At 43.5% G+C, this 16096-nt stretch overlaps 2 protein-coding genes across 3 annotated transcripts in view; one reads left to right on the top strand and one right to left on the bottom strand.

Moving 5' to 3' along the window:
• GOLGA3 (golgin A3) overlaps nt 1-10621 on the bottom strand; it is a 28092-nt gene extending 17471 nt beyond the window's left edge. The window contains exons 1-7 of one of the 2 annotated variants that reach the window (XM_064675503.1): nt 10465-10621; nt 8342-8694; nt 4679-4960; nt 3699-3811; nt 2530-3215; nt 1954-2065; nt 298-604 (exon numbers count right to left, since the gene is read on the bottom strand). In XM_064675503.1, coding sequence (XP_064531573.1) covers nt 298-604; nt 1954-2065; nt 2530-3215; nt 3699-3811; nt 4679-4960; nt 8342-8471 — 1630 coding nt within the window. In that variant the 5' untranslated portion in view covers nt 8472-8694; nt 10465-10621. The remainder of the gene's footprint in view (nt 1-297; nt 605-1953; nt 2066-2529; nt 3216-3698; nt 3812-4678; nt 4961-8341; nt 8695-10464) is intronic. The other variant, XM_064675504.1, reaches the window with a different exon arrangement.
• The window catches only part of LOC135424360 (uncharacterized), a 38421-nt gene continuing 32555 nt past the window's right edge, over nt 10231-16096 (top strand). The window contains exon 1 of the mRNA XM_064675549.1: nt 10231-10607. Within this exon, the coding sequence (XP_064531619.1) occupies nt 10231-10607 (377 nt within the window). The remainder of the gene's footprint in view (nt 10608-16096) is intronic.

Here is a 16096-nt window from a genome sequence, read left to right as displayed (position 1 = left end):
GTCATCCTTACAAATCACTATTTGTACAATTTTCTAAGAAAACAATTAGGGCACTGTCAAATAGTGACTGGACTAAATATTTATGCCTCCAAGCTGGCAGTGGCAGTTTGCAAACTGTGGCACATCTGTGACACAAAATAAAAAAACAATCATCTTAAAATTCATACCATTTTAGTAGTATGACATCAATTAAACATGACTTAAAATTTCTTCCTCTTCCTGGACTTCAGAATTATGTTGAAAGAAAATGATTTATGGAACAACAGATTTTAAAGATTGACATTTACATCATCCCACCTGTACTGTCTCTGGTGAGAACATTTTTTTGCATATCTTCAACCTTCTGCAGGAGTCTTTGGTACTGCTCCTCTGCCAACTGCAAATCATTATTTGAAGAAGCCAAACTGGCATTCTTTGCTTCCAAGGCATTTTGCAGGTCAGCCATTGCTCGTTCCAGATCCCAGCAAGACTGCTTTAATGTGGCCACTTCTGAGCTGAGAGATTCCTGCTTCTGCTGGCTGCTTTGGCTGTGCTCCATCTGCGCCTGAAGCTTCATGTTCAAAGCTGCAAGTTGGGCTTGGAGCTCAGTCTTCTCTTTGAGAGCCTGAATGTGTCCAGAAAATCAAAACAGAGAAGTCATAAGAGAAAATACACTAATGGCTGACTAAAAAGGATGCTAAGGCAAAGACCACTTGCTTGTAAGAAGTTCTTTTTAAATTGACATCTCACCTATCAGATATTTCAAATACCTGAAAAGTCAAAATACAGAGGAAAGTACAGACAAGACATACAGCATTGTATGACAGTAATCACATCAGGATTTTTAATAATACACATATGTCTACACTTTAAGGAAGAATGCTTTCTAATATGTGTTATACCATCAATTAAAAAAAAGAGAAAATACAGTTACATAGACATTGCCAGCATTGCTCCGGATTTATCATCTCTTTCAATTTGACTTTTTAAAAAAACATAAAAAACCCACCACTTTTTTTTTTTTTAAGTAACCTTTGAAGGCTTTACAACTTTATATTTACCCTCTTCAGCATCTGCATTGGGTTTGCATGGCAAGGTTTTGGCAGTGGAGTTCTACAGGGGTGGTCTCTGTGAGAAGCTGCCAGAAGCTTCCCCCATGGCCAACAAAGCCAATGCCAGCTGGCTCCAAAATGGACCTGCCACTGGCCAAAGCTGAGCCCATCAGTGACAGTGGTAGTGCCTCTGGTATAAAGGATTTAAGAAAGTGAGAAAAAAAATTGCAGAAGAACAATAGCAAAGATAAGAGTGAAAATATGTGAGAGAAACAGCCCTGCAGACACCAAGGTCAGTGCACAGAGGAGGAGGAGGTGCTCTGGGAGTTCATGGAAGACTGACTCCCATGGGAGGAACCCCACGCTGGAGCAGAGGAAGAGTTTAAGGAGTCCTTTCCATGAGAAGAAAGGAGCAGCAGAGACAACTTGTGATGAACTGACAGCAACTCCCATTCCCCGTTTCCCTGCACTGCTGAGGGGGAAGGAGGGAGAGAATTCAGGAGCAAAGTTGAGGCTGGGGAAAAAGAGGGGTGGGGGGAAAGGTGTTTTTAAGATTAGTTTTTCTTTCTCATTACCCTACTCTGATTTGATCAGTAATAAATTAAACTCATTTCCCCAAGTCGAGTCTCTCTTGCCTGTGATGGCAACTGGTGAGTGATCTCTCTGTCCTCATCTCAATCAGAAGCCTTTCACTGTATTTCTTCTCTCCCCTGTCCAGCTGAGGAGGGGACTGACAGAGCAGCTCTGGTGGACACCTGGCACCCAGCCAGGGTCAGCCCCCCACAGCATCCTTGTGAAGTGCCTTATTGAACAATGTTTTTACAAAACACAATTCCACGAGCAATGAGAAGGAGGCTCTTGAAAATTAATTTGAACTATTAATGTGATTTGCTAAACACAGAATTTCAAATTCATTTTCTACCTGATTAGCTTCTAGTGAGAGTGCCTCCAGTTGCCCTTCAAGTCTCATCTTCTCCTTCAGAACCTGCAGCATTTCATCATGAGTTCCTGTGACAGAGCTTTCCATAGAAACACTGGAGACAGCACATACACAGTGACAGGGTTAGAATACAACACTCATCTGGTTGAAGAAAAATTTAACTGAAATTAAGAGGGACTAAGACTATCTGTGTGACCTAGACTGCAGGACATTTTTTCTGGCTTTATACACAGACCACAGTGTAACAACCTTAGTTACAAAGAGATAAAAAATTATATTCATGCTAAGGTTTTATACTTTAGTCTTGTGTATTTGCAGCAACTAGAATCTAGTGTATTTGTTTTTTAGCAGTGCAGTGGTTGACTTCATTAAATTCTATATCTGCATATCCCATTTTAAGCAGATAAGTTGACATACTGGGAGCACAAAACCTCCACAATTATTGTCCAAAACTGTCTGCTTCAGTGTGCCCAAAAAATACCAAGAGCTACTGCAAAAGAAGGAAGAACAGGTATTTGGTGTAATGCCTAACAAAGGCCTCCCTGGGATCACTCTTACCTGCTAGAAATACTGTCTCTCCTGCTCCGTACTTCCCCGTTAACTTCTTGCTCTTGGGCTTGATGCTCCACTGCCGCAGCCTGCAGCACCTCCCTGATGGAAGGGAACTGCCCCATGGCTTCAGGGTGTATCTTCTGGCCATTTATTGTATATGGAGTATCCTGTTTGCTTTCTGAGCTCTGTAAACTGCTGTACAGCCCTTTCCCTGACACGCTGCTGTAGGTAGAGCTGTCACTCTCATTTCCATCCAGCCTCATTGCCACTTCACTCCCATCAATCTCTGAAATGCTGTCTCCTGCCAGGGAGGAACTCTCTATTCGATCATCCACGTCAGAGGGCAGACTAATCTCAGAAACAATTGATGTTGGACCACTTCTGCTTTGCTTCAGAGTCCCACCAGATAAATCAGTAAAATTCCCAGCAGTGTTTCTGGTGTCTGAATCTTCAGTTCTGTAGTCAGCCAAGGACCGGATCTTACTGGACTTCGATTTTGAACTTTTCCTCTCTTTTGAGGACGCTGGAAGTCCCAAGCTACCCAGTTTTGGCCCCCTGGGGACACTGGTCCGCAAAAAGGAGTATTCTTTTGTCATTGCTACAGTGCTAGCTCTCGGCAGGATCTCTGGGTTTAACATCAGCTCAGGATCCAGGGTGCTGGAGGGCCGGTTTTTGGATGTGGACTGACTTGACTAAAAGAAGCAAAGAGTCAACAATAAATTCCAGAATGTTAACTATGAAGTAGCATCAAAGCCTTATTTTGCTCTCACTTAAGATGTAAAGCTCTTACACTTCTACACTGATATTAGATATACAGGTCCTTTTGTAAACAAGGTAAATTACACCAGCAATCAACCCTATCAAGGTTCTGTATATCATGTTGAAAATGTTCAAGGTACAGTCCAAAAGCTAACTGAAAAATACAAGCAAAATGGAACATTTAGGTCACTTAAGTTTTGTGTTTGGTTTTGTCCCCCCTATTTAAGTAGCACAAAATGGTATGTTACTGATGAGGTAAGAGAACCAAATTTTGCCTGTCAACAAGAAAAAAAAACACCTGCTTTCTCCCATTTGAGAAAACTACTGAATGGTTTCATTCAAAGCACAGAAAGGGTAAAGTTTTCAAGTTTCTCCACAAAACACTGAATCTAGAAGATCTGTTGTGTGGTACTCACTCTTTCTTGATGTCTCTTCACTCTGTATTGTTTGAGCTGTTCCTCTAGACGCCTTCTTGCCTGAAGTCTGATTTGTTCTTCTTTCTCCAATGGCAGTGAAGACTCTACTGAGCCTGCAAGTGAAAGGTTTTCTTTACAGTCAAACAGAAAATGCCAATGCAGGCAAGTGTGATGCAAAAGGTAAAAGCCCCTTCTACCATCAGCAACATGCATCATGCTTAAGCAAGGAAAGAAAGGAAAGCCCATTGACATGCACCTCAAACTACCCCCTTCAAATACAGACTTGTGTAAGCACTGATAAAGCTTGTGGACTTCCACTGCTCAGTTTGCAAATGCTGTAGTTTCCCCACACATATATGACAAGAAATTATACAGCAAGAAAAAAAATATTGCTGTCATTTAATCTCACCTGTCCTGCATTTCTGACAGTACTAAAATTATAAAACTAAGCAAGACCTATGCAGTCCACTCATTCCCTACAAGTCAGGGAAGGATGTTCCCCAAATACATTTGCTTACCTTTGGTTAACTCACATTAAATCTTTCCCGTAGTAAGGCTTTTTAAAAACACTATTTCAGGAAACGCCCACAGCATTAGACACCTTATTATAAAGGCTTCCCCTTCATTGCTCTTCCCTCTTTATTACTTAGCTTAAAATCCCCTGGTTCTGCTGTTCTGTTTTTTCTTTTAATGTCACCTGTTACTCCTAATAATCAGAAAGATTAGAAAAGCTTCGGCCCCAGAAAGCATGAGTTCCCCTCAGCATAAGAGCCATCTTCAAATGGTAAGGCACATGCCTTAGCTGCAGCAGAGGGTGGTTTACTGAAAGAAAATGAATTGTAGTTCTAAGTAAAAGCTTACTGCAAAAATGAAGTTTAGTTCAAGCTTAAATGATGTTAGAGGAGTCCAGAGCCAGGCTCAGAGTAAACAGCTTTATGGAGCAAGAGAAAGCAGGGGCACCACCATAAACAGATGCTTACACAATTCAGTTTCTTGCATGGGAAGACTTAGTTTGAGAGACTGCAAAGCTTCTTTTCTAAGAACTATGCCCTCAGCACTAGTTCCCTGAGACTTCCTTAGGCTGTCATGGAAACCAGTCACACCTGGGCATGACTCTTCACCCTGCTCACAGTTGGTGGGGTCAAAAGACACAGGAGAGTCAGGGAAGAGCGACTCTGGCCCATTCTGGCAGGCGTCCACTGTGCTGTTCATCTCCAGACCTCCCTCCTCATTTGGCACTTCGTTGATGTTATTACTGGTAGCTGGAAAAGAAAGTTTTATTGAGCCACCTCTTAAGCCACCCCATTTATCTCCACACCTCCACCCAAATACAATGCTACTGCTATTGCCTTTAAACTGTAAGAACATGGAAATCACTACTGACAGCAACTGGCAGGAGAAATTTTATAAAGTTCTCTATTTAGAAAGACCAGAACAAGTACCTTTCACTGCTTTACCATGCTGCCTTCAATCAGGACCTCAAAAGTGAACATATAAAAATATCTTCAAAACTTCACACAGGTTCTTAAATCTTATTAGGTTTAGAAGCATGAAACACCAAGTGCAAGTAACTCTGAGGGGCAACCTACTACAAATCAGACTCACAACTGCAGGCCTGTGCTGAATGATTCAGCTGTTTGATATTCTGCTGGGCACTGGGGAGAAAACATCCACCATCCTGACTTCCAGCCTGAGCCAAGCAGTTTTTCAATTTTAAACTGAGTTTACATTTTTTCAAATGGGATGTCTTCATCAAAAATACAGCAGCAAAGCTCACATGGATCAAAATAATAGATCTACCAATTAAAATCTACAATTAAAATTAAAATCTACCAAGTAAAATGCAATTCAAAAACCACTTTAACGCCAATTTTATTCCCACTTACCAATATTAGATTTTTCTTTTCCATCAGGAAAAAATGCATACTCAAAACCAGTTAAACATTTCACAGGTTTATACTTTGGATTTCTACTTTGCTTGGCTGGTGACTACTTACATTTATGAACCTGCTGTTGCAAAAAAACCTGTGTATCTAAATTAATTACCATAGATCTCAAATGAGCAGAGTACTGAAATAGCCACTGCCTTTCTGTTCATTCCCACACTATGTATCACTGGAGTAACTGGAACTCACTGGAATAACATGTAAGACTTCATTATTTTTTCTAAAAGATGTTTGAAAATATTTGACATTTATGATCACAAAGTAGTTGCAAGTGCAAAAATCAAGTTTCCTCTTCCCATTTTTCATCTCCTCTCAGAGCTACAGACTTGAATAGGCAGTTTGTATTTTTTTTAAGTCTGCTCAAGGAAGATATGACAGGAAAGAAAAAACCCAAACTAGAACTGAGAAACATATCCTCCCAAAACAAAGTGTTTCTATGATGATGTTCTGTAGCCAGAAAGTTGATTACAAAGATTCAGTAAAACTTTAATTATTAATTTAGACTAGCCCACTAACCTATTGCTATTAAACTTTTTCTCCCCATATAATGAATCACTGCAAACTTCTGAAAGCAAAATCACCACTAAAAAATAAAGCTATCAATCAATAGCTTTATTGAAAAGCTATCAATCAATGATGTATGTGGAGAACATTAAAGTGCACCCTGAAATTAAATGAGCCATATGGAAAAAAGTACAAGTAGAGGGGGTAGGATCTTTTCATTGTTTTCCCTTTCCTTATTGAAGAAAGCAGAAGGTTTCCTTTGAAGTGCAGTCAAATTTCACTGCAGAGTAATTTGAAGAGGAAAAGACAAATTCCCACCCCTGAACATTTGTTCCCACCTCTGCAGTGCCTCCTCCCTTCAGCAGCACAGCTGTTTGTACAGTGACCCAGCACAGAGGGAACCGAATGAGGAAACCCAATGGGGGTAAAAATAAGAAGCTTTCAGTCTTGGGCTGCCAAAACCCATAAACTCGCTAAGATTTGAATCAAAACACTTTTGAGTATCTGATTTGTCATGCAGACAACATTTTCAGGCCACTGTAGCCTGAATCAGTTCTCTGATTGAGATTATCGTGTCACAAAAACACCTACAGGCACAATGGAAAGGGAGGGTGCCACAAGTACGTAAAGGAGGACAGAGGACAAGACTGCTTAGTAATGACTAACATTTTCAAACTAAAAGATGGTCAAAACCAAATTTGAAATAGAGGTCAGTGCTAAGAATAGCCACAAGAAACCAAAAATAAGAAGACAGCTCACACATTCAGAAATATCGTTTCTGCCCATGTCTCAGAAATTGCAGCCAGTGCTGCATCTGGTTTAATCTTTATTTACATTTTGTTCTTCACTACCGTCAGTGGTACACATATACAAAAGAGATGCTGGAGCAAAATTCTGGAGGAATGGTTTCCTGGCAACTTCCTGAGGCCACGAGACACTCAGAATCTAAACACTACTTGAACCAAAGTAATTTAATTGCAGTAGAGTCAATACAGCTGCAGTCTTTTTGGAACAGTGAAGATGCAATTAGAATAAAAACAGTAGGAAGACACACTACCTATTTGTAAGCCACAATTCAATTGTCCAACACAGGAGAAAGCAGGAACACATGATCTCCAAGTTCATAAAAGATGAATGAATCATCACATAACTCCACTCTGCCAGTCTGGTAATGGGCAGTGTAAGAAATGTAAATAAACTCTCAGGCATCCACTCTCTCCACTGGGACTGGATGACAAACCTGTGGAAGGCTGCAACTTCCTCCCGTCACCTCCCTTCACACAAGGAACCCTTTGTGTATCCACACAGCCACAGGGAAAACAACTCCTCCACCCACCACCACGGCCTGGTTACCAACACACCCTCACACTCCGGCCAGGGAAACAGGGAGACTCCAACTCATCCCAAGGAAAATGTTTTCACAGTGAAAGCACCTGAACACTGCAATGGGTAGAGAGGCTGTTGAACCTCCCTCTGCAGAGACTTCCAGAATTCAACAGGACAAGGCCCTGAGCAACCTGATTTTGCTCCAGAACCAGGTCTGCCCTGTGCCTGAGGCTGGACTAGACAACCCACCGAGCTCCCCTCCACCTCAAGTTTGATTCTATAACCTACTCAGATCAGCGGTCTCTCAAATTTCTTGTAAGCAGCTGCATGATTATTTTATTATAGAGCTCATCTACATATAAAAGTCATTTTGAGATAATTTGGAGAGTATATGCCAGCATCTCTCTTCCATAAAAGGAAGTTTAGGGAGACTTTTAAAGTACATTTTGTTTTTTGCCTAAGACACTTACTTTATTAGGAAAATTTCTTTTGTCAGAATAAATTACTCCAGTCATGAGCTTCCTCTATAACAATCATTTCAGAACTGCTGGTTCTAGATAATTTCAGGTTTACCCTTTTGGAAACGCTATCAGAAGACAGAGTAACACCCTGAAGAACAAATACTCAACTGACAGCAAACAGTACTTAAGTTAATAGTTGGGTTTTGCTTTCAAAAGAACAAGTTCTACAACAAAAATAATTTTCCTCATATACAGAACCTTCACCAAACTTGCTTAAAACTGCTGTACAAGAAATTCCTGACCTCAAGGAAAAAAAGTCCTTCAGCATCACCTGAACAATAAAATGTGACTGTATAAACACCTGAGTTAGTCTAGGAAATTATTTGGCGCATGTGAAATAACTTACTGTTAATTTCATCTGTAATAACTGCCTGTGACTTGGCTTTACAATCCAGAAGTTCTTCAGAGCTGCCAGGAGCCCCATTACTGCTCCTGTTCTCCAGGTGAACATCCTGCTGGACAGATGAGGAGTCCATGGTAAAAACGATCCAGATCCCTGGAAAGTTTTTCTTCTGAATAATTTGCCACCAAGTGAACTACCAAGTCCTGTTTCCCTCCATCAGCAACAACGGCATCAAGGTGTTCCAGGGGAGCACAGTTCTGGGCTGTACAGCTGGTGGTGTGCAGCAGGCAGCTGCCAACCCCAGATCAGGAGAACAGCTCGCAGCCAAAGTCGTAATCACCAAGGACCTGCATCCTCTAGAAACAAAATTTACAAACATTTATTAGAGCTTTGAAAATATCAGATAAAAATAAAGCAGTGCCCACAGACTGCTCTGCAGCTCAGCTTTGACACACGGAACCAGGACGTGGGGTAATAACAGAGCCAATGAAATACACCCAAGAATCCAGCTTTGGGGATAATAAGTGATCTGTTTAACAGGTTTTTCTAAGGTCACTTTTTTTTTTAGTAGCATTGATACACCGCATAACAATGCATGAAGATAATATTTAGCAACACAGCTCATTTAAGATCACTGTCTCTTTCAGTGGAAATGCCTCTTTGGCCTCTGCTTTAAGAAGCAAGCCAGGATTCAGAGCAGCATTTTGCTCTGTATATGACAGTCTGGACTTTCATACCATATATTTCATTTTAAGGACCTACTCTCATTTAAGTTCAGCTAGAATGCAGTACAGAATTCAGAGTTTTTTAAAAATTAAATTACATCATTACTGTTTACTTGGCTGCAGAATGAGAAGTATATATCACTGCACAGAACCTGAACTGCTCATTACAGCACACACTGGCAGTCAGAACGTGGGCTGGGCTGCAGTTCAACACTGCCTTCTCCTAGCTCAAGAGGAGGATTTCCAAACACAGTTTATAGAATTTTCTATTTATTTTCCAGGCATGCAGATCTAACCCGTGGGTAAAGACCCAGCCAACTAATAAAATCTGACAGAAACTGTTGTATTGTACACAGTCCCTTCAAGTATTTAAATTTTGTTCAAATAGTTACTGACAGATGAATTCAGATTACAAAATGTCATGGTTCTTAATTAGTAAAGAAATCTAAGAAATCCCTGGTTAAAAAAAAAAAAAAAAAAAAGAGGGAGCTGTGGGGAGAATGTCAAGTCAGGAATATTTTGATTGCATTTTTACATGAACACAAACACTCTGACCAACATTCCTTCCATATTTCCAGAGAGTACTTGTGTAACTGCTACTGTGCCACCCTGCCCTGGTCACCCAAAACACCACCACCATCTCCCAAACGTTACTGAAGCCACAAACTCCTCAGGGCACAGAGGAGAACACGGTGAGGTAGGTGAGCTGTGAAGGAGCCAGAAACCTGGAGAGCATTTCCAAAGGAGAAATCTCCACAAACAGAAAAAGATTTAACACCTTCACTGCGATTTGTTATTGATTTTTAAAGACTTTCAGTATAATAAATCTTACAATAAAACTTCTAGAAGGACTGCTGCTGTACAGCAAATAGACACCACATGACAGGTCACCAGGAGGAATTACAGACAAAAGGCAACCAAGATTTTGACTGCTCACACCTCGGGAGAACCCCACCAGCACGAGATGGTTTGTTATCCTTGTCATAAAACACGTTTTAATAAGCGGGTGATGGAGAACACCTTTCACCTGTACATCCCACTCCCCATACCAAAGGCTCGAGTATTTCGGCTTCAGAATTCTTTTGTATCCCTGTTGCGCACAGACAGACAGACAGACAGACACAGATGCAGGCACGCCAACCTCACGGGGGGGGGGGGGGGGGGGAGATGCACGAAACCCACCGATTTTGCTTAAAACCCCCCAAACCAAGAGAGCACCGGGTCTCGGTCACGGCCCAGCGGGCGCCCCGGGAGTGCCGGCGGGGGCAGCGGGAGGCCCGGGGCCCGCAGCGCCCGGAGCCGGACCGGCGGCTCCCGCTCCCCGCCAGCCCCGACCGCCCCCGGGCCTCAGCCGGCCCCGGCCCCCCCAGCCCCCGCCGCCCTGGCCAGACCCCCGCGGACCTGGGGCCGCCCGCCCGGCGCCGGCTCCTGCCCGAGACGTGGCGCTGCCTCCGCCGGGAAGGGGAGGGAGGGAGGGAGGGCGCGGCGGTGCAACGCGGTTCTGCCTCCCCCGCCAGCCGGGCGCTGCCGCCGCCGCGGGCCGGGTGCGCGGCCCCTCCGCCCCGCGGTTCTCCCGCCCCGGCGCCCTCGAGGGGCCCGCGGCGCTCGGCGGGCACGGCAGCGGCTCCGCGCCGGGCGCTCCGGGCAGCGGCAGCACCGCCGGGCACGGGCACGGGCGGCGGCTTTTCCGGACGGACCCTTCCGGCAGCGCGGGGAGGGAGGGACGGAGGGAGGGACGGAGGGAGGGACGGAGGGAGGGACGGAGGGAGGGACGGAGGGAGGGGGCGCGGCGCTCCCACCCCCTCAGGGCCGGGCCGCCCTCAGCGCGGCCCCTCCGCCCGCCCGCGGGACCCCGCGCTGGCTTCTCCTCGCGTGAATTAAACTTAAGTGGTGCATAAATTAAACATTGACTCTCCCTGTGGGAGCGGTGCGCCCCTCGCAGCCTTCTGTGCCTGCGTTATTCATGTTCTTGCGTTAGTCTGCATTTACTGGGGAGTCCAGTGACATGTCCTGTTAATGTCGTGTTTCCAGCACTCCCGATGGCCCTTTTCTCATAAATCAGTCCGTACAGTTTTCAGCATCTTTCTGGCTCTGGGCATCCAAGAAGTCCTGTGGGTACTGGGAGCCCCTCATTTCATAATGAAAATGCCTGCTGACATCGCACTGTCACACTAAATACAACTGCCAGGTAAACACACTTAGTCTGCTTTTCCAGGTATTCCTCTTTTATCGGCCTGTCCAAATTATCCTTATTATGAACATGAATCCCCAGAGCTGTTTCTCTAGGAAGATGTGACGCTGTTCCACAGGTCAGGAGAGTTGATAAACCCAAACCACCAGCGAGTCTACATTGTTTAAACTGCAAACCTGTTAACCGAGCTCCTGGCACATGGATAATGCCAACAACTGGGTGTTTTCTGTGCACACTGTGCAGCCCTCGAGGCGTGATTTGGAAGAGAACATTACTCTACAAACTAATTCAGGAAGAGGACTATTTTCAAGTGCAAATGCATGGATGTGAGAGAGGCTCCCAGCCTGATGATCAGAGGCAGGGACTAAATGAGCTTGATCAAGGAGGACTCCGTAGGGTGCACCTCAGTGCAATCTATTCTTAGAGATCTACTGAATGAAATCCTTTGCTGTTCACAAATTCACAAACATAATAAGGGATCTGAACAAGCATCCAGAGAAGGTACATCTGGATTCACGAAGCTGCAGCCTCCTGCTGTTCTGCTGCCTGAGCCAGATGCCTGTGTGAGTGGGCAGTCCCAGGCTGTGGCTCACCAATGTGAACTGAAGTTTGACCTTCTTGGCTGGATGCACATGCTCAGCACTGAGCTTGTAAACCATATGTGGGACTTGAATGGGTGAGGGAGAGCTGAGTGAAAGGGATGTTAACAGAGTGAGCCTCTGCTGAGATTTGAGAGGAAACCCTGGGAATGTTATGTGTGTGTGTGTTTCAAATTCTTTAATAGTGACCTTCTTGACTCTTCCACAGAAGAAGTCAAGAACATGAGGAAGACTTGAATGCATAATCTTCATTTGATCTGGGTTTGATTTTCTTTTAAGAATGTAAAAAGCTGGAACCATGCCTCTCGCAGAGAACTCAATAACTGTTGAGTCGCTAAAGTAGCTGTTCTGTTCAGTTGGGAGTATTTGTCTATATTTGCTTCTTGACTTTGATCCCATCTCTCTAGAACAATGCAATGCTTGGGTAAAGCTCCAAAGTATCTCTTTTTAGTTTATTAGTCTGCTACATGGCATCAAAGCCCCAGCTACAGGAATAACCCCTTGTTTGGAGACTCGCCCAAGCTTGGCACAAAGCTGCAGCAGGCTTAAACAGGCTGCCTGAAAGAGAGAATCCTTCATACTGCAAGAGATATATCATCAGCAATGTAAGTTTTAGCACAACAGAGGAATGTCGTGGTAGTTTTTTAAAAAACCATAAAAAAATGTCAAACAGTATTACAAATTAGGCCTTAAAGTGAAGGGATTGCTGTAAATTTGCAGGAGACTTGTTTGTGTAAACTGCAGTCTCTGTCTCCAGCAGAGAAAGAGCCCATGGCTTATCCCAAAGTCTGAGTTCTTCTTGCAGAGCTCTCTTTTGTTCTTCAAACAGAAAGATCAGAAGGTACCACAAGTCCTTTAACCACAGCCAGCTGCAGCATTCTCTCACCCTGCAACTAGGCTGCATACAGGAGCCCTCGTGCTGCCTTCTCTCCAAGCGAGCTCGCTCAGACCTTAATAGGAACTGTCTTTTTCAGGAACCCACAGGGCCTTGCCCCTAAAAGGGGAAGGGAAATTTATTCATCTTGGCTCTGAGCGAAAAAAAGAGAAGGCATATAATGCCAAATTAAAGAGCTGACCTAACAAAATTACCAGGGAATGACAGACCATGAGCAGAGTTGCCTATCCAGATGGGTAATTTTGTAACTCACTGCGTGTGTGAGAATTGCACTAGTGAAAGAGGAAGAGTCAGGTAAGAGGGAACGGCTCCATTCTCTGCAGGAGCAGAGGGTGGCACTCTCTGCACAGCACAAAGCCTGTGTGTGGTGCTTTCCAGTTACAGCTTTTATAGCTACAAAGGCATTTTTCTAAATATTTCTGTAGGGATGTTCTTGTTCTCTAACCACTGACAACACCATGTTCCAATTGCCTGTGCTTATTGCATGTTTTTCTGCTTGCATATTTCTATTATTTGGTGTCACTCAGTCTGCAAAAACTTCATTAAAAAAGAAACCCATGCTAACTACATATAAATAGCTCTATTACTGGCAGACTGCAATCAGGCTCAGGCATTCAGCTCGCCTCTCACAGCCACTGAGGAAAAAAAATAATTTTGTATTAAATACAGATTATGGAACTAGAATTCAGGTCTTCAGAAATGGGCTTTGTAAAAGACTGCCTTAATATTTTATTTGCCTATAAATTTTATTTATATGTGTGAAACATTTTTACAGCATTCTACCTAAGCAATTTTTAGCATGTCTGTTCTAGCATGGATAAGTATTTAAAGTGTTACTTTCCTGACTCATTTCTATAAACAGAGGAGACAGATGCAACTGTGGTGTATCTGATATAACAACATAGCTCAGAATGGATTTAAGCAGCCTCTACTCTACATAAGAGAAGGCTGGAAAAGCATAAAAAGCCACATTGTGTAACCATAAGGTCTGCAGATGAGAGCTCTTGCGTACAGAGAGTAAACTAAGATTTAAGGCCTTGTAACTGAAAGTATCTTGCCAATGCCCTCCTCCTGTTTAAATCTGGATTCAGTTTGGTCACACCAGCTGTTTTGAAAAACAGAAACTGCTAAGAGCCGCATTCATTTCTGTGGGACATTCCACAAGAGTCTCCATGGGCAAGGAGGGTTACTTTTGGTATCAGGATGCCTTACATATTCAGGAAAATTAATTCAGAAAGTTCTCTTCCCATCTATCTGTGTGTGTTTGTATCTTCCCGTGTATCTGTGTGTGTGTGTGTGGTAGAGAGAGAGTTGATGGAAATGACTGGGTTTTAGTGGTTTCAGGCTTAGCTTTCCCACAATAAATGATTTTTACTGCCAGTCTGGAAGCAGTAGGTTTCTGAACCTTTTTTTTTTTCCTGGAATTCCTCTCCCAGCCTGGGGCTACTGGTTAAGAAAGTGCTGCCATTATACACACAAGTCCTATCCACTACTTCATAAATGTCACTATTTCACTGATATTTGGTGCTTGCTTCAGCATTTCAAGAGCCCTCAAAATGGCATAGTGTAGTAGGTAACACTGGCCCTAGGATTCCACGCTGCCTGGTGTGGGAAGTTGTTCTAGCCCATACAGGGTCCTGCTGCCTGCTCACAGAGTGAGATCATATACATAAAACATAATCCTTGCTAAAAATATGGTTTGAAGGTGTCGCCAACCTGAGCTGAAAATACTTATGAGCAGACTACTGTATGTCTGATCCTTAATTCTAGATGCGAAGTCATTGCTAATCCATAGTGATGAAGTGTGGCGTGGACAGGTCCTGCCAGCAAAGGGATGCTGGGATAAGGGATCAAAGACATACTGACAGAATTTGCTGGGCCAAGAACAGAGCAAACACAAACATGAGAAGTCGGCATACATTTGCATCTGTACCTCATGCTCAAGGTCTACAGCTTGGAATGGCAGCAAGCCCACACAGCAGCCTCTTCGCCTCCAAAGGATTACGGGTGCCTGCACTCAGATGACCCCTGGAAAGGAATCCAAATGACAGGGGTGTAAGATCCTTAAAAAGAGAGCTGCATTGCTAGACTTGGACTGGTTCTCTCTCATTCAGATATCCTTATATTATTATTCCAGTGCTGTCCAAGCAAAGATAAAAAACCACTTTTTGAATACCCTTTTCTGCCAGCTAGTCCTTGACTTATGTCCTCAACAACTGTGCATCAACATAAGGAAACAGCAGATGGAATCTGATCGTTTACTTCTGTCACACTGAGCCTCATGTAGAAAAAAGTAGATTTCTTGTTTCAGGGATTTTTCAAAGCTTACCATACATTTATGGTGACATCGCCCTGAGATTTAACTGTGAGTGTTAAGAAAAGCAATGTGCCACAGTGCTGTGCTACAGAGACCAGACTGCCCTTCAGGCAGAAGTGTTCTGCTTAGAAAAACCCTCCTGCCAAAGATGCCAAGTGTCTTGGGTTTTGTGTTTATTCAGAACGGATATAATGTAGTTATATATTCTATGATATATGCTTTTTCTGTTGACAGCTAACTCAAAGAAATATTACCCAGGAGGAGTGAAATGTAAATTTGAACATGAGCAGTCACAGTAAATAACTGACAAGGTCAGAGCCCAGGAACACCATTTACACAGAATTAGCCCTGAAAAAAGAAGGGTGAAATAAGAAGTGACCACACAAAGAATTATTTGCATCTTCCGCTTTCAGTGCAAGAAGTATAAACAACCCAATTAAGCTATTGAGACATTCCTTCTGTGCCCTTCCATGCAAGGGCTATTTCTGCATTAGCAGATGCAGATTTCCCAGGGAGCCAGCGTGGTCCCAGTGGGCAGTGAGCAGTCGGAGTCCCGGCCCTTCAGTCTCCCTCAGCCTTAGGCTAATCCTGTTGTTATGTTTTGTAGGTGTCCAATAAAGGAAAACAGGCACCTTCGTCTCAGGAGTACTGCAAGGATCAGGTGGAGATCAGCTTCGCCTCTCTGGGAGTCAACCATGACTTTCTACAGACAGGACATCAAACCCATGGCGTAGGTGAATGGCCCTGGATTACACATGAGCTCAGTGCCAGGGTGCCTTCAACACAATACTGCTGCCTCGGTGCCTGTGCCCAGCCTCTCCCACCTTCATTACAAAGTGTAAAATCAAGATGTTACTTCTGATTTACACAATGAAATGACAGTATGGAACGTCAAATACAAAGTACATCCATGCACTTCTGAAAAAGAAAATTGTTTTCTTTGACACCAGTTCTCCAACTTCATGCTTACTATATGCACCCACCTGGACGCCACCTGAAGGTACTAACCACTGTTTCCCATTGATTATGTT

The sequence above is a fragment of the Pseudopipra pipra genome, chromosome 18, assembly GCF_036250125.1.
Source record: "Pseudopipra pipra isolate bDixPip1 chromosome 18, bDixPip1.hap1, whole genome shotgun sequence".
Classification (NCBI taxonomy): Eukaryota; Metazoa; Chordata; class Aves; order Passeriformes; family Pipridae; genus Pseudopipra; species Pseudopipra pipra.
The sequence above is the reverse complement of the archived record's forward strand: the minus strand, read 5'-3'. Positions and strand labels throughout refer to the sequence as shown.